Here is a 22,759-nt window from a genome sequence, read left to right on the forward strand (position 1 = left end):
GCGATGCTGCGATTTCACTGAGGCTCCCCTCCATGGGAAACCCCACCTCCAGACTTCCGTGTTTTTGTGATGCTGCAGGGGAATCCCAGCAGTGCAAAAATGGGCGCTTCGCCTGCAACGGAAATCCGGAGGTGGGGTTTCCCATGGAGGGGAGCCACAGGGGAATCCCAGCAGTGCAAAAACGGGTGCTTCGGCTGGCAAAAGGGGTGAATTTTGGGCTTGCACGCATTAATCACTTTTCCCTTGATTCCTATGGGAAGCATTGTTTCGTCTTACAAACTTTTCACCTTAAGAACCTCATCAATTAAGTTTGTAATACAAGGTATCACTGTAAAAATGGTATATATAAGAAACGCTCCCATTTTGGTGGAGGGGTGTGAATATTTGTCTGGTGGTGGGCACCAATCACTGAGCACTTGTTTTATGTTGTGTGGTGTTTTATATTCTATATTTTAAAATCAATTAAAAAAAATATTTTTTAAAAAATGCCTTTCTTGTATGTGCACAGCCTTCTTGTTAGCTATATAATGCCTAAAACCCTGGAGCAGAAAGTCTGTGGAGATTCTCAATCTCAGCCTGGTCATGGTTGTCCCAAAGGTGCTTTTTCAAGAGGGCCGGGGCTGCCACAGAGAAGGCTCTTCCCCTGGGTCCCGCCAAACAACATTGTTTAGTTGACGGGACCCGGAGAAGGCCCACTCTGTGGGACCTAACTGGACTTTGTGGTTTTTCTTTGAAGACATTTCGCTCCTCATGCAAGAAGATTCTTCACTTCCGACTGGATGGTTGGGGAATGGAAGGATTTATATTCCTTGCAGAAATCCTTCGCAAAGATTTGTGGCCTGAACCAGAAGACTCCCCCACACACACACAGATGCAGATCTTCTTTCCTTTCCCTTCCACCCAGGTCCTTTTCATTTGCACAGCCAATGTGACGGAAACGATCCCGGAGCCTCTGCGAGACAGGATGGAGATGATCAACATTTCAGGATACGTCGCCCAAGAGAAACTAGCAATAGCAGAGGTAATACCGCCAGCTTGGTTTTAGGCGAGTTTTTAACCTGCTGCGTCTCTTTCTGATAGATGTAGAAACCTGGTACAGTCTTGTCAATTGTAAACATGGTTAATATCGTGCAGAATGCAGCTGCGAGAGCAATTATGGGCTTCTCTAAGTATGCCCATATCACTCCAACACTCCGCAGTCTGCATTGGTTGCCGATCAGTTTCCGGTCACAATTCAAAGTGTTGGTTATGACCTATAAAGCCCTTTATGGCACCGGACCAGAATACTTTCGGGACCGCCTTCTGCCGCACGAATCCCAGCGACCGGTTCGGTCCCACAGAGTTGGCCTTCTCCGGGTCCCGTCGACTAAACCAGTGTTTCCCAACCTTTTTTGAGCCGCGGCACATTATTCATGTTTTCAAAATTCTGGGGAACACTGAACGGGGGGGCGGGGGGGGGGGCTAAAGAAAAGTTTGGACAAAAAAAATATCTCTTCCTCCATTTCACTCTAATTCTCCCTCCCTCTTTCTCTCTCTTCCTTCCTTCCCTTCTTTCTCTCCATCCCTCTTTCTTTCTTTCTTCCTCTCTTTTTTGCTCTTTCTCTCTCCCTCCTTCCCTCCCTCTATGTCTTTCCCTCTCCCTCCTTCCCCCCTTTCTTTCTCTCTCTCTCTTGCTTTCTTTCCCTCTCTTTCTCTCTCATTCTCTCTCCCCTCCTTTTTCTCTCTCTCTCTTTCTCTCTCGTTCACCACGCCAGCAACAGAGAGAAAAAGAAAGAGCGAGAGAGAGCCGGAGAGAGAGTGGAGTGCGCAGCAGCCATCAGCCTCCTCGCCCTCCCAGACGTCCCCAGCGCCCGGCCTCGCGCCGCCTCCCGTTAGCCCGGCCGACTTTTCCCTGCTGCCATTTTCTCTTCATGGCGCAAAGCCACACAGTCCCGGACTCCCGGATCGCTTGCTTCTCCGGCCAGCGTGGCGCTTTCCTGGGCAGATGGCTTTGCTGACCGGAGAAGCGAGCGATCCGGGAGTCCGGGACTGTGTGGCTTTGCGCCATGAAGAGAAAACGGCAGCAGGGAAAAGTCGGCCGTTTTCTCTTCATGGCGCAAAGCCACACAGTCCCGGACTCCCGGATTGCTCGCCCCAACGCAGGAGGCGGCGGCGGAGGAGAGGGGGCGGATCGCGCCCCAAGGCAGGAGGTGGCGGCGGCGGCGGAGGAGAGTGGGCGGATCGGGCGGGCAATGGGGCAGGGCGGAGAAGCCAGGGGCGCGTTTGGCCGGAGTCACCGTGGGGAGGCAGGGGCAGCCGCGGCTCCCTTTACTCCTACTGCCGCACCTCCCTGCCCCTGCCTCCTTTTTCCCGCCTTCTTTCTTTGGGGCCCAGCAGGAGAACGCCGGATACGGCGGTCCAGCACCGGCAGCGCCCCGCCCAGCTGGAGCTTCCTAGGAGCGCCGCGGCACACCTGACGGTGTCTCGCGGCACACTAGTGTGCCGCGGCACACCGGTTGGGAAACGCTGGACTAAACAATGTCGTCTCGCGGGACCCAGGGGAAGAGCCTTCTCTGTGGCAGCTCCGACCCTCTGGAACCAGCTCCCCCCTGAGATCAGGATTGCCCCCACCCTCCTTGCCTTTCGCAAACTCCTTAAAACCCACCTCTGCCGTCAGGCATGGGGGAACTGAAACATCTCCCCCTTGCCCATGTTGTTTTGGTGTTAGATTGATTGTGTGCTTGTTTTTTAATATTCTGGGGTTGTTTTTTATGAATTTTTTAGCTTAAAATTGTAATTGGATTGGTGGGAATTGGATTTGTTATTATGTATTGTTTTTACCATTGTTGTGAGCCGCCCTGAGTTTGCGGAGAGGGGCGGCATATAAATCCAATAAATCTAATCTAATCTAATCTAATATACTGTATGTTGATATTTTGCTCTATTCTGTATTATTAAGAATATCCTAACTACATCAGATAAAGGATGGGAGATATTCCCAGCTACATCAGATTTTATTTATTTATTTATTGGATTTGTACGCCGCCCCTCTCCGTAGACTCGGGGCGGCTAACAACAGTGATAAAAAACAGCATGTAAATCCAATATTAAAACAACTAAAAAAAACCCTTATTATAAAACCAAACTTACAAACAAACATGCCATGCGTAAATTGTAAAGGCCTAGGGGAAAGAGTATCTCAGTTCCCCCATGCCTGACGGCAGAGGTGGGTTTTAAGAAGCTTACAAAAGGTGAGGAGGGTGGGGGCAATTCTAATCTCTGGGGGGAGTTTGTTCCAGAGGTCCGGGGCTGCCACAGAGAAGGCTCTTCCCCTGGGTCCCGCCAAACGACATTGTTTAGTTGACGGGACCCGGAGAAGGCCCACTGTGGGACCTAACTGGTCACTGGGATTCGTGCAGCAGAAGGCAGTCCCTGAGATAATCTGGATGGGAGATATTCCCAACTACATCAGATAAAGGATGAGTCCTTTGGGATTGGGCGGTATAAAAAATCAAACAGACAGACAGACAGATAGACAGATAGATAGATAAATAAATAAAATATACATACATAAAAATCGAGAGGTAGAAGGATGATCCGTAAATTAGTTTGAAGTGGGTTTGTTGAAACTTGCACACTGAGTAGGACACTGAGCCTCGGTGGTGCAGAGATTAGAGTGCAGTACTGCAAGCTACTTCTGCTGATCACCAGCTGCCAGCAGTTTGGCAGATCAAATCTCACCATCGGCTCAAGGTTGACTCAGCCTTCCATCCTTCCAAGGTCGGTAAAATGAGGACCCATATTTTTGGAGACAATAGGCTGACTGTAAACTGCTTAGAGAAGGCTATACAGCACTGTGAAGCGGTATATAAATCTAAATGCCAAAGTGCAGTATTGCAGGCTACCTCTGCCCACAGCCTGGCGTTCGATCCTAACGGGCTCAAGGTTGACTCAGCCTTCCAGCCTTCTGAAGTCGATAAAATAAGGACCCAGAACATAGGCGGTATTCAGCCGCTTCGGACCGGGGGTAGTAGCGACCTGTGGGTGGGACTGCCCACTTGCCCTGGCGGTCTGCCATCCTATTTAGGTAGATTTTGAAGCTGCGCGTGAGCTGCAGTGTTGGTTGTTACCTATAAAGCTCTAGATGGCTTAGGACCAGATTACCTACAGGACTGTCTCTTGCCTCATGTGTCTCAGTGGGCGGTCAGGTCCCACAGAGTTGGCCTTCTCTACGTCCCATCAGCCAGACAATGCCAGCTGGCGGGGCCTAGGGCAGTGATTTTCAACCTTTTTTCAGCCGCGGCACATTTTTTACATTTAGGAAACCTGGGGTACATTGAGGGGGGGGGGGGCTAAAAAAGTTTGGACAAAAAAATTCTCTCTCTTCCTCCCCTTCGCTCTATTTCTTTCTCCCTCCCTCTTTCTCTTCCTCTTTCTTTCTCTCTCCATCCCTCTTTCTTTCTCTTCCTTCCTCTCTTTTTTGCTCTCTTTCTCTCTCTCTCTCTCTCCCTCCCTCCCTCCCTCTATGTCTTTCTCTCTCTCTCCTTCCCTTCCTCTCTTGCTTTTTTTGTCTCTCTTTCTCTCTTTCTTTCTCTTGTTCTCTTTCTCTCTCGCTTTCTTTCTCTCTCTTGTTCTCTTTCTCTCTCTCTCGCTCTCTCTCTTGCTTTCTTTCTCTCTCTCTCTTGCTTTCTCTCTTGCTTTCTTTCTCTCTGAGCTTCGCGGCACACCTGACCATGTCTCGCGGCACACTAGTGTGCCATGGCACACTGGTTGGAAAACACTGGCCTAGGGGAAGGGCCTTCTCTGTGGTGGCTCCAGCCTTTTGGAATCAGTTCCCTCCAGAGATTAGCACTGCCTCCACTCTCCTGGCCTTTCCAAAGATGTTAGACAGGTTCGCCATCACAGCCTTAGGGTCTGTCTTCTTCTTTCCTGCCAGAGATATTTGGTTCCACAAGCTCGCGTACTTTGTGGGTTGGACGAAAACAAGACCAGCATCACGCAGGATGTGCTGACAGTCCTCATTAAGCAATACTGCAGGGAGAGCGGCGTGAGGAACCTCCAGAAACAAATAGAGAAGGTGAGGTGGTCGTATCTCTTTTGACGGGAGGGGCACCGAGACTACCATCTGCGTGTTTTCTCACGGGCTTCATCCGCCCCTCTTTCTCCCCTCACGCAACACTCAGGTGCTTCGGAAATCCGCCTACAAGATTGTCAGCGGGGAAAAGGAGAAAGTTGACGTCACGCCCGAAAACCTCCAGGACTTTGTTGGGAGGCCCATTTTCACTGTTGATCGGATGTACGACGTGACTCCTCCTGGGGTGGTGATGGGCCTCGCCTGGACAGCGATGGGTGAGGACGCCGTCGGATGGTTCAAATCTCAGCACGGGCTGAGATGGTCTCGATCGAAGGCTCATGTTCGCCATCGCTGGTATAGGTAGCCCTTGGCTTGAGGCCTGTTTGAAGAACTTCCTGGTAGATGAACCACCCCCCTTTCCCAAACATTACCCGTTCGTTGCTTCTTTTCAATGTCTTAGTTTTGATTTGTTAGATCATGCCCTCGGGGATACATTATAAATCAAGTTTCCATTTGTTTTGATTGCAAGACAAAAGATGACTATGTCACAAAGGTGTTGGATGAAGGTGGTGCTGTGGATATTGCCTATCTGGACTTCAGCAAAGCCTTTGATACGGTTCCACATAAAGAGCTGATAGATAAATTAGTGAAGATTGGTCTTAATCCCTGGATAGTTCAATGGATTTGCAGCTGGCTGAAGCATAGACATCAGAGAGTTATTGTTAATGGCGAGTATTCTGAGCAGAGACAGGTTATAAGCAGTGTGCCACAAGGGTCTGTTCTGGGTCCTATTCTTTTTAATGTGTTTGTGAGTGACATAGGGGAAGGTTTGGTAGGGAAGGTTTGCCTATTTGCCAATGACTCTAAAGTGTGCAATAGGGTTGATATTCCTGGAGGCGTCTGTAATATGGTAAATGATTTAGCTTTACTAGATAAATGGTCAAAGCAATGGAAACTGCAGTTTAATGTTTCCAAATGTAAAATAATGCATTTGGGGAAAAGGAATCCTCAATCTGAGTACAGTGATACCTTGTCTTACAAACTTAATTGGTTCCGGGACGAGGTTCTCAAGGTGAAAAGTTTGTAAGATGAAACAATGTTTCCCATAGGAATCAATGGAAAAGTGATTAATGCGTGCAAGCCCAAAATTAACCCCTTTTGCAGGTGAAGTGCCCGCCCGTTTTTGCGCTGCTGGGATTTTCCTAAGGCTCCCCTCCATGGGAAACCCCACCTCCAGACTTCTGTGTTTTTGCGATGCTGCAGGGGAATCCCAGCAGGGGAATCCCAGCATCGCAAAAACGAGTGCTCCGCTGACAACGGAAGTCCGGATGTGGGGTTTCCCAGCAAAGGGAGCATCAGTGAAATCGCAGCATCGCAAAAACACCGAAGTCCTTGAAACCCCACCTCTTCTTACAAACTATTTTCACCTTACAAATCCACCACCGCTGGGATGCCCCACCTCCGGACTTCCATTGCCAGCAAAGCACCCGTTTTTGCGCTGCTGGGATTCCCCTCCTGGGATTCCCCTGCAGCATCACAAAATCACGGAAGTCTGGAGGTGGGGTTTCTCATGGAGGGGAGCCTCAGGGGAATTCCAGCAGTGCAAAAACGGGTTCTTCGCTGGCAATGGAAGTCCAGAGGCAGGGCATCCCAGCGGCGGCGGTGGGTTTGTAAGGTGAAAATAGTTTGTAAGAAGAGACAAAAAAATCTTAAACCCCGGGTTTGTATCTCGAAAAGTTTGTATGACGAGGCGTTTGTAAGACAAGGTATCACTGTATTGTATTGGCAGTTCTGTGTTAGCAAAAACTTCAGAAGAAAAGGATTTAGGAGTAGTGATTTCTGACAGTCTCAAAATGGGTGAGCAGTGTCGTAGGGTGGTAGGGAAAGCAAGTAGGATGCTTGGCTGCATAGCTAGAGGTAAAACAAGCAGGAAGAGGGAGATTGTGATCCCGCTATATAGAGCGCTGGTGAGACCACATTTGGAATACTGTGTTCAGTTCTGGAGACCTCACCTTCAAAAAGATATTGACAAAATTGAACAGGTCCAAAGATGGGCTACAAGAATGGTGGAAGGCCTTAAGCATAAAACGTATCAGGAAAGACTTAATGAACTCAATCTGTATAGTCTGGAGGACAGAAGGAAAAGGGGAGACATGATCGAAACATTTAAATATGTTAAAGGGTTGAATAAGGTTCAGGAGGGAAGTGTTTTTAATAGGAAAGTGGACACAAGAACAAGGACACAATCTGAGATTAGTTGGGGGAAAGATCAGAAGCAACATGAGAAAATATTATTTTACTGAAAGAGTAGTAGATCCTTGGAACAAACTTCCAGCAGACGTGGTTGGTAAATCCACAGTAACTGAATTTAAACATAGAAACATAGAACAGCAGAAAAAGACCTCATAGTCCATCTAGTCTGCCCTTATACTATTTTCTGTATTTTATCATAGGATGGATCTATGTTTATCCCAGACGTGTTTAAATTCAGTTACTGTGGATTTACCAACCAACTAACTTCAGATTGTGTCCTCTTGTTCTTGTGTTCACTTTCTTTTTAAAAACACTTCCCTCCTGGACCTTATTTAACCCTTTAACATATTTAAATGTTTCGATCATGTCCTCCTTTTCCTTCTGTCCTCCAGACTATACAGATTGAGTTCATTAAGTCTTTCCTGATACGTTTTATACTTAAGACCTTCCACCATTCTTGTAGCCCGTCTTTGGACCCGTTCAATTTTGTCAATATCTTTTTGTAGGTGAGGTCTCCAGAACTGAACACAGTTCTGCCTGGAATAAACATATATCCATCTAAGATAAAATACAGGAAATAGTATAAGGGCAGACTAGATGGACCATGAGGTCTTTTTCTGCCGTCAATCTTCTATGTTTCTATGAAGCTAGTGAATTGAATTAAAACCCAAGAACAGTTTGCTTACTAAGGTCAGAGTTGAGTCGAGAATGGAGTTCACGCTTGGTTTGTCTTTTCTCCACAGGCGGCTCAACCTTGTTCATAGAGACCACCCTCCGGCGTCCCAAAGATACCGAAAGCAAAGATGGGACTCTTGAGTTGACAGGTCAGCTGGGGGACGTCATGAAGGAGAGTGCCAAAATTGCCTACACGTTTGCCCGGGCTTTTCTGATGGAGAAGTTGCCCACCAATGACTTCCTGACGACCTCCCACATCCACCTCCATGTGCCAGAGGTATTCGATCTTTCTGTTCTTTCTTATATGTGTATTTTATGACGTGTATTTCATAGTGAAATGGAATTTCTGGTTGATCCTGATAGTGCTGAGTGGCAGGCCAAAGCCTCTGCTTCCATACGATGGCGCTAACACTCAGCTCCATTCCCAACTGCACAACTATCAGGGTGTGTTTATACTGAGCAAGTTCTTTGTTTCCTCTCTTTCCTACACTGGGCAGTTTAGACCAGTGTTTCCCAACCTTGGCTACTTGAAGAGATCTGGACTTCAACTCCCAGAATTCCCCAGCCAGCGAATGCTGGCTGGGGAATTCTGGGAGTTGAAGTCTAGATGTCTTCAAGTTTATTTTATTCATTCATTTGTCCAATATACAAATACATAGGAAGAAAAATAGACATGTGATAATATAAAAGAGGGTGAAAGTGAACTTAGAGGAGAGGATACATGAAAGGAAGAGAATATATAAGATAGGTGAAGGAAAGGAAAGACAATTGGACAGGGGACGAAAGGCACACCAGTGCACTTATGTACGCCCCTTTCTGGCCTCTTAGGAACCTGGAGAGGTCAATCGTGGAGAGTCTAAGGGAGAAGTGTTGGGGGTTAGGAGTTGACACTATTGAGTCCGGTAATGAGTTCCACGCTTCGATAACTCGATTGTTGAAGTCATATTTTTTAAAGTCAAGTTTGGAGCGGTTCGTATTAAGTTTGAATCTGTTGCGTGCTCTTGTGTTGTTGCGGTTGAAGCTGAAGTAGTCATTGACCGGTAGGACGTTGCAGCATATGATCTTGTGGGCAATACTCAAATCGTGTTTTAGGCACTGTAGTTCTAGGCTTTCTAGGCCCAGGATTGTTAGTCTATTTTCGTAGGATATTCTGTTTCGAGTGGAGGAGTGAAGGGCTCTTCTGGTGAATTATCTTTGGACGTTTTCAAGGGTGTTGATGTCTGAGATGTGGAATGGGTTCCAGACAGATGAGCAGTAGTCTAGGATGGGTCTGGCAAAAGTTTTGTAGGCTCTTGTGAATAGTTGCCAAGGTTGGGAAACACTGTTTTAGACTATGCACATTTAGACAACTTTTTTTGGGGGGGTGGGCAGTTATCTATAGAGCCTCAGTGGTGCAGTGGTTAGAGTGCAGTAGTATTGCAAGCGACTTCTACTGATCACCGGCTGCCAGCAATTTGGCAGATCGAATCTCAGTAGGCTCAAAGTTGACTCAGCCTTCCATCCTTCCAAGGTCGGTAAAATGAGGACCCAGATTGTTGGGGGCAATAAGCTGACTCTCTATAAACCGCTTAGAGAGGGCTGTGAAGCGGTATATAAGTCTAAATCAGGGGTCAGGAACCTTTTTGGCTAAGAGAGCCGTAAACGCCACATATTTTGAAATATAATTCCGCGAGAGCCGTACAATATGTTTAAAGGGCCATTGACAGATCAATCGCTCCAATGTTCACTTAGTACAGCAAGGAATGCTCCTCCCTGCTGTATAAAGCCACAACTGGACTGAAACAATGGTAATTAGCAGTAAAAAAATTAAATAAATAACTTACATTGTGAGCTTGCGATGCATGACATCAGTCCAGCAGTCTGGCTTCTTTTTCCTGCGCATGACTGGCTTTGGCTTCCCCTCTGCAGAACAAAAGCTGGGGACCTCTCCCTCCACATACACTGGATCCCTATGGCCCATCCGAGGGCTGGCAAAATAGGTGTGCCCCCCCACCTGCTTTTCTATCTCTCTCTCTCTCTTTCTCTCCCTCTCTTTCTCTTTTTGTCTCTCTTTCTCTCTCTACTTTTCTTTCTTTTTCTCTTTTTCTCTCCCTTTCTCTCTCTTTTTCTCTTTTTCTCTCCCTTTCTCTCTCTTTCTCTTTATATCTCTTTCTCTCTTTTTTCTCTCTCCCAACCTCTCTCTTTCTCTTTCTATCTCTTTCTCTCCCTCCCTCTCTCTTTCACTTTCTCTACCTCTTTCTCTCCCTCTCTCCCCTTCTCTCTTTCTTTCTCTTTCTCTCCCTCCCCCTCTCTCTTTCTCTTCCTCTTTTTATCTCTCTCTCTTTTTTCTCTTTTATCTCCCTTTCTCTCTCTCTCTCTCTCTCTCTTTCTCTCCCCCTCTCTTTGTCTCTTTCTATCTCTTTCTCTCCCTCCCTCTATCTTTCTCTTTTTATCTCTCTCTTTCTCTTTCTCTCTCTCTCTTTCTCCCCCTTCTCTCTGAAGTGGGGAGGGCCGGGTTGGCACCAAGGGAGCTCGAGACGGGGTGCAAAAGCAAACTACTCTGCCGGCCCGGGCCCACATCGGAAGGAAGGAAGGAAGGAATGGTAAAAGGGGCGATCAAGAGAGGAATGGGTGAATGAATGGACGGAGGGTGGGAAGGAAGGAAGGAAAGAGGGAAGGGACAGGAACAGAGGAAGGGTGCAAAGGAAGCAAGGAAAGGTGTGAAAGGGGAGAGTAAGAGAAGAAGGAGTGGAGAAGGAAAGCAAGAAATGGAGGGAGGGAAGGAAGGAAAGAAAGAAAGAAAGAAAGGGGGAAGGGACAGGAACAGAGGAAGGAAGCAAGGAAACTTATGAAAGGGGAGAGTAAGAGAGGAAGGGCTGAAGGGAGGGAGGGAAGAAGGTGGGAAGGAGAAAGAAAAGAAGAAATAGAGGAAGGGAAGGTAAAAGAGAGAAAGAAAAAGAGCAAGAAAGAAAGAAAGAGAGAAAGAAAGAATGAAAGAGAAATAAAAATAGAGAGTGGGGATGAAAGAAATGGAAGGAGGGAAGGAAGGAGAGAAAGCAAGAGAAAGAAAGAAAGCAAGAGAAAGAAAAAAGAATGAAAGAGCCAGAGAGAAAGAGAAAGAGAGAAAGAAAGAAAGAAAGAAAGAAAGGCAACTTCAAAGAAAGGCTCACTGAGCATCTCTCACTCTCTCTCTCTCTCTTTCTATCCCTCTTTCTTTCTCTCTCTTCCTTTCTATCTCTCCTCTTCCTTTCTCTCTCCTCTCTCTCTCCCTCTCTTTCTACCCTCCTTTCTCTTCCTTCCTTCCTTCTCTCCCTCCCTCCCCTCCCTCCCTCCTTCCTTCCTCTCCATTTCTCTTTCCCTCCCTCTCTTTCCCTTTTCTTTCTTTTGGTCCACTTCTCTCTCTCCCCGCTTCTCCACTTGCCTCCCCCTCGTGCCTCGCCCTTCCCACCCGGCCACCCGCGCGCGCTTACCAGGAGCAGGAATTCGAGTAAGCCCAAAAGAAGCCATTGGCTCCGGGCGGCGTTCATGGCCCCCCCCGAACCCCCGGCCCAGCACTTCCGGAAGCCGAAAGGCGCGGCTCTCTTGCCCTTGCAATCCTCGGGGGGACACAAGGCTGGCGGAGAAGCCGGCCGGGCTCAGCCCTCTCCTGGCTTCCCCAATTCCGCTTCCCCAGCAGCGCGGCTTGGCTTCCAGAGGGCTGAGCCAACCCCATGGTCATTCCTCCTTCCGCGGCTGCCATCGGGGCTCCCTGCCTCCCTGCCGGCCTCCCTGCCTTCTTTCCTCATGGGGGTGGGAAGAAGGTGCGGGCCGCAGAGGCAGAGTTTGTCTCAATCGGAGTTGGGGAGTTTTTGGCGGGCACCGTGTCTGCGAGCCAGATACGGCCATCAAAAGAGCCATATCTGGCTCGCGAGCCATAGGTTCCCGACCCCTGGTCTAAATGCTATTGCTATCTTCAAGTCAGTCTTGACCAGGGGGGTGGGCTTCAAAACCTTTAGCAAGGACTTCTCTTCCTGGTTGCTGGGTGTGCATAATCTAGTTGGCCTCCTGCACTGAGGAAGGGCGTTTTTGTCCTTCCAGGGCTCTGGAGGCTTTCCTTGAGCCCCCGGGAGTGCAAAAACGGCCTCCCCAGGCTCCTGAACTCTTGGTAGGGGCCAGTTTTTCACCTCCATGAGCTTCTGCCTGCGCCCTGCACTTACCTGGCATCCAAAACAGACCATGTGGAGACTCCTGAGAGGGAATGCATAGGATTTGGGGATTCTCCAAACTGCACAGAATCTTAGCTAGAGGTTCTCCCGAACCCCTGCGAACCCCCAACGGCCACCTCTCGCCTTGACCCCCAGTTATTATCTGTTGGCCAATGCTGGTTTCCTTGGCACATTTTCAGAAGTGGTTTGCTGTTTTCTGCTCTTTGCTAGAGTTGAGAGACCGCCTCCGGGACCGCCTTCTACCGTATGAATCCCAGCGACCGGTTAGGTCCCACAGAGTTGGCCTTCTCCGGGTCCCGTCGACTAAACAATGTCGTCTGGCGGGACCCAGGGGAAGAGCCTTCTCTGTGGCGGCCCCGACCCTCTGGAACCAGCTCCCCCCTGAGATTAGGATTGCCCCCACCCTCCTTGCCTTTCGTAAACTCCTCAAAACCCACCTCTGCCGTCAGGCATGGGGGAATTGAAACATCTCCCCCTTGCCCATGTTGTTTTGGTGTATGATTGATTGTGTGCTTGTTTTTATATATTTTGGGGTTGCTTTTATGAATTTTTAAACCTAAAGCTGTAATTAGATTGGTAAATATTAGATTTGTCACTATGTACTGTTTCTGCCATTGTTCTGAGCTGCCCCGAGTCTGCGGAGACGGGCGGCATATAAATCCAATAAATCTAATCTAAATCTAATCTGAGAGAGAAGGAGGACTAGCGTGGAGTGAATGGAATGATTGTCTCTTTTTTTTGGTTTCTGGGGTTTTTTAAAAAAGATTTTTAATTAGTTCATTGGATTTAAGATATTGCGTACTGTGTATTTTATATGGCGTGAGCCGCCCTGAGTCGTTGGAGAGGGACGGCATAGAAATCTAATAAGTATATAAATAAATCTGTATAGTCTGGAGGACAGAAAGAAAAGGGGGGACATGATCGAAACATTTAAATATATTAAAGGGTTAAATAAGGTCCAGGAGGGAAGTGTTTTTAATAGGAAAGTGAACACAAGAACAAGGGGACATAATCGGAAGTTAGTTGGGGGAAAGATCAAAAGCAACATGAGAAAATATTATTTTACTGAAAGAGTAGTAGATGCTTGGAACAAACTTCCAGCAGACGTGGTTGGTAAATCCACAGTAGCTGAATTTAAACATGCCCGGGATAAACATATATCCATCCTAAGATAAAATACAAAAATAGTATAAGGGCAGACTAGATGGACCATGTGGTCTTTTTCTGCCGTCAGTCTTCTATGTTTCTATAAATAAATAAATTCAGAGTCATCAAGCTGGCTTTGATCCTAAAAAAGGAACTAGGTGCTTTTTTTTTTTGTGCCTAAACCTAGTTTCAGGTTTTATGACTGAAATCACACAAAACTACTAGTTCACTTTCAATCATGTTTCTGCCTATTTATAGACTTTTATCTCATGAGCTCGGGATGCACCTGTTTCCTGAATAGAGTCTGAAGTTTCATATCAATAGCAATAGTATTTGGACTTATGTAAATACCCTTCCTAGTGCTTTTACAACCCTCTGTATGCAGTTTACAGAATGAGCCTGTTGCCCCCAACAATCTGGGCTCCCATTTTACTCACCTGGGAAGGATGGAAGGCTGAGTCCACCTTGAACCGGGCATGAGATTTGAACTGCTGAACTACAGCTAGCAGTTAGCTGAAGTAGCCTGCAGTGATGCACTCTAACCACTGCGCCACCCTGCCATCCTAGCGATAGGTTTGTCTTTAGGGCCTGGCATTTGGTTCTGGATGAAAACTTGTTTCCTTAATGCTTTTCTCAGTAATGAAGTTATTAATACATTTTGTTTATTTACACATTGCAACTCCAGTCTTAAATAGCCCCACTGAACCTTTTAACAAGCAGGAAGAGGGAGATTGTGATCTCGCTATATAGAGCGCTGGTGAGACCCCATTTGGAATACTGTGTTCAGTTCTGGAGACCTCACCTACAAAAAGATATTGACAAAATTGAATGGGTCCAAAGACGGGCTACAAAAATGGTGGAAGGTCTTAAGTATAAAACGTATCAGGAAAGACTTAATGAACTCAATCTGTATAGTCTGGAGGACAGAAGGAAAAGGGGGGGGGCATGATCGAAACATTTAAATATGTTAAAAGGGTTAAATAAGGTCCAGGAGGGAAGTGTTTTTAATAGGAAAGTGAACACAAGAACAAGGGGACACAATCTGAAGGTAGTTGGGGGAAAGATCAAAAGCAACATGAGAAAATATTATTTTACTGAAAGAGTAGTAGATGCTTGGAACAAACTTCCAGCAGACGTGGTTGGTAAATCCTCAGTGACTGAATTTAAACCTGCCTGGGATAAACATATATCCAACCTAAGATAAAATACAATCAGACTCTGGGATAAAAAGCAGCACTCTCTGGTTGATCACTTCTCCACCCATCAACCAATCGGGTGTTGTTTACAGTCTCATTTAGGCAAGTAGAGTCTCAGATCGAGTTCCGCAAAAAACCCGCGGTATATTTTTTCCATTAATATTTTATAAAAACCTGCGGTGCACGCAGTCCATGAAAGGGAACCACGAAGTAGCGAGGGATCACTGTACTGACCTACCTGGTTCTATGTAAAACAACCCAGTAAATTTATATTAAATAATAATAATAATAATAATAATAATAATAATAATAATTATTATTATTATTATTATTATTATTATTAATAATTATTATAATTTATTAGATTTGTATGTCGGCCCTTTCCAAGAACTCGGGGCAGCTCACAACAATAATAACATTGTACAAATCCAATATTTAAAAACACAATTTTAAAAGGTGAGGGGGTGGGGGCAGTTCTGATCTGGGGAGGGGGCGTTTGGTTCCAGAGTTGACGGACCAGGCAGAGAAGGCCCACTCTGGACCTAATTTGGTGGCTAGGATTTGTGCAGCAGAAGACCATTAAATGCCATTAAGTTAACATTTCTAAACTGCATTGTTAGCCTAGCAGGACTGCAAGCCACCCCTTGGTATAAACTGCGCCTGGTATATAAACACCTAGTAAACCAAAGCAATTGAATTCTATTTTTTGACCAGTGATATTCCTCCCCAGTGGGAGGTGCACCATTCCTGGAGGCACTGCAATACCAGGCTGATGCTTGGAGTGGATAGAGCAAGCCCTGGGTCCATCTCCCTGTTCTAAAAATCCATTTAATATATAGTTCTCAAATAGAGAACATATCAGATATTAAACTGATAAGAACAGATACTACACTTGATCTTAGCCAAAAGGCCGAGAAGCGATACACTAGTGGGGGTTGAAGCAGGAGTCCACCTTTTCCGACCAACTTTCTGGTAACAGTGAGCAAACTCAAGGCACTGAGCCTTTCACCGTTTTTATAGTAGATATTGCTTGTAATCTTATCATACTCACAAATATATTCTTACGTTCATTGTCCCAAGAAAGTAGCTGCCTGTTATAAAAATATTGTCAGGAATTTTGAAAACTTTTCACTTCTTGAACGTCTATATGAGGATTCTGACTGTGATTGGTTTGAAATCTGCATAAGCCTGCCCATTTCTTCCAGGATGTTTTGCATAGTAGTTATTCCTCTCCCTATCACTAGAGGTCGCAGCAGGAGTTTTTTTCTCCACTGTTAAAGATTTCCATGTGCTTTTAGGAGCACAATGACATTTCCTGTACACGTTGGGTTGCACAAGTCTGTTCCAAAATACTTAGTTGCAGTAAGAAATTCCACTTGCTGTCTCTTCAAGTTGTTGGGGGGTTTTTAGAAGAGAATTTATTTATTTTTATTTTATTTTTATTTATTTATTTTGTCTAATACACAATACATATTGAAGAGAATTCTTTGTTGGCCATGTGTGATTGGACATACAAGGAATTTGTTTTTGGTGCATATCTCATTTGATTTGATCACAGAATGCACAGATATTCTGAACAAAGGTGACAGTTTTATTTATTTTCTATAATAATCCATTCCTGCCAGATTGCCCCCCTCCCCCCCATCAGTCTCCCAATAAATATGTTTGGGAGAAGTAGTCTTGAGAACCAGGTAGAAAAAAGAATAGAAAACAGGATAATAAATAAAATAATAGAAGGTGTGGCGGTTTAGTTTGTTTGTTTGTTTGTTTATTTACTTGTTTATTTACTTGTTTATTTACTTACTTACTTACTTACTTACTTACTTACTTACTTACTTACTTACTTACTTACTTACTTACTTACTTACTGATTTGATTTGATTTGATTTGATTTGTATGCCGCCCCTCTCCGAAGACTCAGGGCGGCTAACAACAATATAAAAAGACAATGTAAACAAATCTAATATTAAAAACAATCTTAAAAACCCCAATTTAAAGAACCACTCATACATACAAGCATACCATGTATAAATTCTATAAAGTGCTTTATGGCAGTTTTAAGGGCTTAACCAATTTAATTTGGTCCGTGGATCAGTTCTTTATGAACACGAGCAAAAAGAATGTGCATTTCTGTCAAAAGAACTTTATAAACACGTTGCTAATAATTATTAACCTGGAACATAAATAAACCTTTGTGGTGCGGATTAATGGTTCACTTTTGAACACACTATAATCTGATAATCAGGTTAAAAACACTTTCAGGGTGAAGAAACAATAGGATAGAAAAAGCTGAGAGGATAAAGTTAAAAAATATTGGGCGGGGGGAGGAACAAACCCAGGAATGAATTTACAACTGAGGGGGGGGGAAATTAGAAGTTGGGAAGATTGAGCAAAGTTGTAGAGTCAGGGAGAATAGATTTAAAGATTTAAAGGTAGATCAGAAATTTGCTAAACAACAGTTGAAGTTGGAGATAAGCCCTTTTTTGTTATTTGATTGGATTTCTTTAATGTATGTTGTTATCTAATTCTGAATTACAGTGTTCCCTTGATTTTCGCGGGGGATGCATTCCGAGACCGCCTGCAAAAGTCAAATTTCCGCGAAGTAGAGATGCGGAAGTAAAATACACCATTTTTGGCTATGGACAGTATCACAAGCCTTCCCTTAACACTTTAAACCCCTAAATTACCATTTCCCATTGCTTAACAACCATTACTCACCATTATTAATGGTACTCACCATTGAATAAGACACTTAGTGATCCTGATATTTATAAACATAATTATTTATTAACAATATTTTTTTTTGTGTTATTTATTTGCAAAAATTATTAGTATGACATCATTGGGCGGGAAAAACCGTGGTATAGAAAAAAAACCCCACAAAGTATTTTTTAATTAATGTTTTTTGAAAAACCGTGGTATAGGCTTTTCACGAAGTTCGAACCTGCGAAAATCGAGGGAACAATGTATTGTCAAGATATCATAGGTAAGGGGTCAGGAAGTTTATAAAGAATATAATAATGATAGCAGTGTTCCAATATCTCTGGGGTTGCCACAAAGAAGGAGAAGTCAACCTATTCTCCAAAATACCTGAGTGTAGAACAAGAAGCAATGGGTGGAAACTAAACAAGGAGAGAAGCAACTTAGAACTAAGGAGAAATTTCCTGACAGTTGGAACAATGAATCCGTGGAACAGCTTGTCTCCAGAAATTGTGAATGCTCCAACACTGGAAGTTTTAAAGAAGATGTTGGATAACCATCTGTCTGAGGTAGTGTAGGGTTTCCTGCCTAAGCAGGGGGTTAGGCTAGAAGACCTCCAAGGTCCCTTCCAACTCTGTTATTCTTTTATTTCAATTACTGCAACGCTCTCTACATGGGGCTACCTTTGAAAAGTGTTCGGAAACTTTGGATCGTGCAGAACGCAGCCGCAAGAGCCATCGTGGGACTTCCAAGATTCGCCCACCTTTCTTCAACACTCCGTGGCTTGCATTGGCTGCCGATCAGTTTCCGGTCACAATTCAAAGTGTTGGTCATGACCTTTAAAGCCCTACATGGCATTGGACCAGATTACCTCTGGAACCGCCTGCTACCGCACGAATCCCAGCGACCGATAAGGTCCCACAGAATTGGCCTTCTCTGGGTCCCGTCGACTAAACAATGTCGTTTGGCGGGCCCCTGGGGAAGAGCCTTCTCTGTGGCGGCCTCAGCCTTCTGGAACCAACTCCCCCTGGAGATTAGAACTGCCCCCACCCTCCCTGTCTTTCGTAAACTACTCAAGACTCACTTACACCGCCAGGCATGGGGGAGTTGAGATATTCCTTCCTCCTAGGCCATTACAAGTTATGCATGGTATGTTTGTGTGTATGTTTGGATTTATAATAAGGGTTTTTAGTTGTTTTATTATTGTATTGTCACATGTTGTTTTTATCATTGTTTATTATTTTATTTATAATGTTTTTATCATTATCATCGAGTCTACGGAGGGGGGCGGCATAGAAATCCAATAAATTATTATTATTATTATCATTATTTGTCCTCACGTCAACAAACAAGGTGTCTGTTTCTTTCCGTTCGCAGGGTGCCACCCCGAAAGATGGGCCTAGTGCCGGCTGCACGATTGTAACTGCCTTATTGTCGTTGGCAATAAACCAGCCGGTGAGGCAAAATGTAGCCATGACTGGGGAAGTGTCATTGACTGGGAAGATTCTCCCGGTGGGAGGCATCAAGGAGAAGACCATTGCCGTAAGTGGAAACCGCGCAGCCCTTCCGCTGCTAGTACCGTGTTTTCCCCAAAATAAGACACTGTCTTATATTAATTTTTGCTCCAAACGTTGTGCTACGTCTTATTTTCGGGGGGTGCCTTATATTTCTCAAATAAGACAAATTCACAGGCAGAAACGCTGACACCCCCAAAGAAAGTGTACCATACGGTACACTGATTACGGTACGGTACCTGTCAGAATGGCACCCACACACACAAACGACGGCACAGTATACTCCCGCTATTGCAGCTTCCGGCCACCAGAGGAACTACAGTCTATGCACTGTAGTGGAGACTGTAATGGCGGTGAGACAGCAGCAGACTGTGTCTGCTGTACTGGACGGTACAAAGCGATGGAAGGGGCCAGCAGAGGACACCACATTATTACGGTACCGCTATGAACAGCTTTGAATGGTACCGTATCTCTCTCTCTCTCTCTCTCATCTATCTATCATCTATCATCTCTCTCTCTCTCTCTCATCTATCTATCTCTCTATCATCTCTCTATCATCTATCTATCTATCTATCATCTATCTACCTACCTACCTACCCACCTATCATCTCTCTATCTATCTATCTATCTATCTATCTATCTATCTATCTATCTATCTATCTATCTATCTATGTATCATCTATCATCTATCTATCATCTCTCTCTCTCTCTCTCACATCTATCTATCTATCTACCTACCTACCTACCTACCTACCTATCACCGTACCATATGTAAACTTGACTATGCCTTATTTTCGGGGGGTGCCTTATATTAGCAAATTCTGCAAAACCTCTGACATGCCTTACTTTCGGGGTACGTCTTATTTTCAGGGAAACAGGGTAGTTGGTTCAAGAAAACTTGATGACTCCCCTGTTGTAAAGTTTTCACACTCTTATCTTATTCCTGAACTTTATCTAAGTGGGTTAGATGGCATTCAGGTTTCCAAGCAACAATTAAATCTATAAAATGGGAAAAAGAGCAAATATCTTCCGGTTTGGTACAGGGGTAGGCAAAGTTGGCTCTTCTATGACATGTGGACTTCAACTCCCAGAATTCCTGAGCTAGCAGGATTGGCTGAGGAACTCTGGGAGTTGAAGTCCACAAGTCATAGAAGAGCCAACTTTGCCTACCCCTGGTCTGGCATATCCCTCTTCCCATTGTGGGGTGGTCTTCTATTTGCCAGAGATTTGGATCAGAGCAAGATCAGGATCCTTACTTAGGGAGGTATCAGATTTCTAATGGGTTGCTTGTGGATCTGCTGGTGGACGAGATTGCCATAACCCTTACCTGATCCAGCGAGGATTTTCACTGTGTACTTTAGAACAGTGTTTCCCAACCTTGGCAACTTGAAGATATTTGGACTTCAACTCCCAGAATTCCCCAGCCAGCAAATGCTGGCTGGGGAATTCTGGGAGTTGAAGTCCAAATATCTTCAAATTGCCTAGGTTGGGAAACACTGCTTTAGAACATTAACTCAGTCATTTAACACCAATTGGTAAGTTGCTTGAGAGTTCTTTAATACGGTTTTCTAAGGTGATTTTATAAGGGCCAAATGGGCTCACTTGGATTTTACTTGTTAAAAATGCTCCATTTTTATGAACATCATGACCAGAGGTGGGATTCAGCAGGTTCTGACCAGTTCTGGAGAATTGGTAGCAGAAATTTTGAGTAATTTAGAGAACTACTATTCTATTTAGATCGGGAGGAAATGGGGATTTTGCAGTAACTTTCCCCTGGAGTGTGGTGGGAATGGAGATTTCACAGTATCCTTCCCCTGCCATGCTAGTAGTAAAAAAAAAATTGAATCCCAATGTCAGTGTCCCAAATTTATTTATTTACATTTATATGCCACCCATCTCCTTGTGGACTCAATTAAACATCCCAGAAATAAATCAGAGTTCAAACCTTGGTCTTCTTCCAAGTTCAAATTTATTAACAGCCATGTTGGATACGAACTGTAGTCAACCCGATACTAACTTTTCCTGCAACCCTCCACCCAGGTTAAGGTTCACCCCTAGCTCCCACACCTACAAATTCATCATTATGGACCACTCCCCAACGTCTATGATCCTCCCCTGTGCCTCCGGCTGGTGCTGAACAAAGGATGACCTTGAATCTCTGGAAAGAATTTGTTGTGGCTAGTATTTTTCCCTCTCATGCACCCCTCCCCAATTCCCACAACACTTTTCTACTTGTGGCAGGCCAGAGTCCAACTCAAAACTATGGCTTTGGCTGTGCTGTCTGGAGAATTCTGGGAGTTGAAGTCCACAAGTCTTAAGGTTGCCAAGTTTGAAGACCCCTGCTGTACACAGATCCCTGATCATGACTTACAATCAAAGGCCCAAGGAAGAATAGAGCGCTGGAGAACTGGGGTTATTCAGGGGCTACGTAATAAATTCTTGACCATCCGTGATCCATTGATGGTGGCTGCTACTTAGCTTTCCTTTTAGGATACAGTTCAGTTTAACTCTTGACGGTTGAGGGATTGTAGATTACAACAGAGAAGTGTTTAGTTTCCAGGTAATTTTCATAGCCTGGAATCTTTTCCTTAATAAGGTATTTTATTATCTGGTCTCAGGGCTAAGAGTACAGCACAGGGCCTGACCACCAGAGCTTGTTCTTCAACATTTCCCCTTTCCCCCCACCTAGGCCAAGCGAGCTGGCGTCTCCTGTATCGTTCTCCCATCAGAAAACAAGAAAGATTACTGCGACCTTGCTGACTTCATCACGGAAGGACTCGAAGTACATTTTGTTGAACATTATAAGGAAATCTTTGACATCGTTTTCTCCAAGTCTGATTCTCCAGGAAGGTGAACTGCAGCTGGGGGGAGGATCTCTTTCGCCTTCTCACTCGCTCCACTCCAGAAGCCTCAGCAAAGGAGGGATTTGATTCCTACAGTTGCCTGCCGCCCATGATGGCTTGGTTTCCTATTCCTTTAGTCACTCTGAAATATATTCTATTCCAGCCAATTTGAATTATGAACCAATTAGAAGGTTTCCTGCGACGCAGGGCTACAAGATTAGACTGAAGACCTGCGAGGACATCTACTCCTCGTCTTTCTCAAATGTATTTTCTTATTAGAACTTATAAAATCCAAATCCCGTTGTCTCTTGGTACTTTCTATTGGCACTTTACGAAATAAGAGTAGGTGTGTTTAGATTGCCTCTGGACAGTACAACCAGTGATGCGGGTGTGGGTTGGACAAACTTGTATCATGTACACCAGAGGTCCTCAAACTTGGCAACTTTAAGACTTGTGGACTTCAACTGCCAGAATTCTCCAGCCAGCATAGCTGTGCTGGCTGGAGAATTCTGGGAGTTGGTCCACAAGTCTTAAAGTTGCCAAGTTTGAGGACCTCTGGTGTACACAGATGTCGATATAACAAATCTATTCCCCATGGCACAAAAAACAAAATCTTTACACCAATCTTTTAGTAGGACACCCCTCCAGCAAGATGGTAATGCTGCCCATTTGGAAGATATCACCTGAATTATCTATTAACCTGAATTATCTGGGCCAAATACACTGTGCTGTATTTGGCCCAATATGCTAAATTATAAATTATACACCAAGTAAAAAGCTATAGCACTTGCACACTCCTCTGACAAATTAAAGCTCAGACAAAACTTCACGACGCCTAAATGTATTCTTTAGACACATGCTGTATCTTAAAAGTCTGTGGATCTGCATGTTTAATGTCACATAAACGGCCCTTCCATCACTCTGGAAATTTCAGGGTGATGATTTATCACCTAAACCAGGGGTCAGCAAACCATGGCTCTGGAGCTGCATGTGGCCCTTTTATCCGTCTGCTGCGTCTCCCTGTCGCTCGAAATATCTGTCCCAGCTACCAATGTGCAGCACCCACCAACACACAATTTATTAAGCTTTTTGACCCCAGGTAGGCCAACCATGGATAAATGCAAGAATTTGAGAAGAAAACAGAATCTTTAATTCGACTATATGCTAGTTTTGTGCTGCTCAGGAAACAGGCGCA

At 44.9% G+C, this 22,759-nt stretch overlaps 1 protein-coding gene and 1 non-coding gene across 2 annotated transcripts in view; one reads left to right on the top strand and one right to left on the bottom strand.

The window, feature by feature from the left end:
- Positions 1-21,868, top strand: part of LONP1 (lon peptidase 1, mitochondrial) — a 54,023-nt gene extending 32,155 nt beyond the window's left edge. The window contains exons 13-18 of the mRNA XM_070747938.1: positions 905-1,021; positions 4,916-5,056; positions 5,163-5,328; positions 8,050-8,258; positions 18,585-18,749; positions 21,411-21,868. Of these exons, the coding sequence (XP_070604039.1) occupies positions 905-1,021; positions 4,916-5,056; positions 5,163-5,328; positions 8,050-8,258; positions 18,585-18,749; positions 21,411-21,575 (963 nt within the window). The 3' untranslated portion in view covers positions 21,576-21,868. The remainder of the gene's footprint in view (positions 1-904; positions 1,022-4,915; positions 5,057-5,162; positions 5,329-8,049; positions 8,259-18,584; positions 18,750-21,410) is intronic.
- On the bottom strand, positions 15,239-15,429 carry LOC139158246 (U2 spliceosomal RNA). Its single transcript, XR_011557643.1, has one exon. It is a non-coding gene; the product is annotated as a U2 spliceosomal RNA (small nuclear RNA).
- Positions 21,869-22,759: the final 891 nt, after the last annotated feature.

This window comes from Erythrolamprus reginae, chromosome 1, assembly GCF_031021105.1.
Source record: "Erythrolamprus reginae isolate rEryReg1 chromosome 1, rEryReg1.hap1, whole genome shotgun sequence".
NCBI lineage: Eukaryota > Metazoa > Chordata > Lepidosauria > Squamata > Dipsadidae > Erythrolamprus > Erythrolamprus reginae.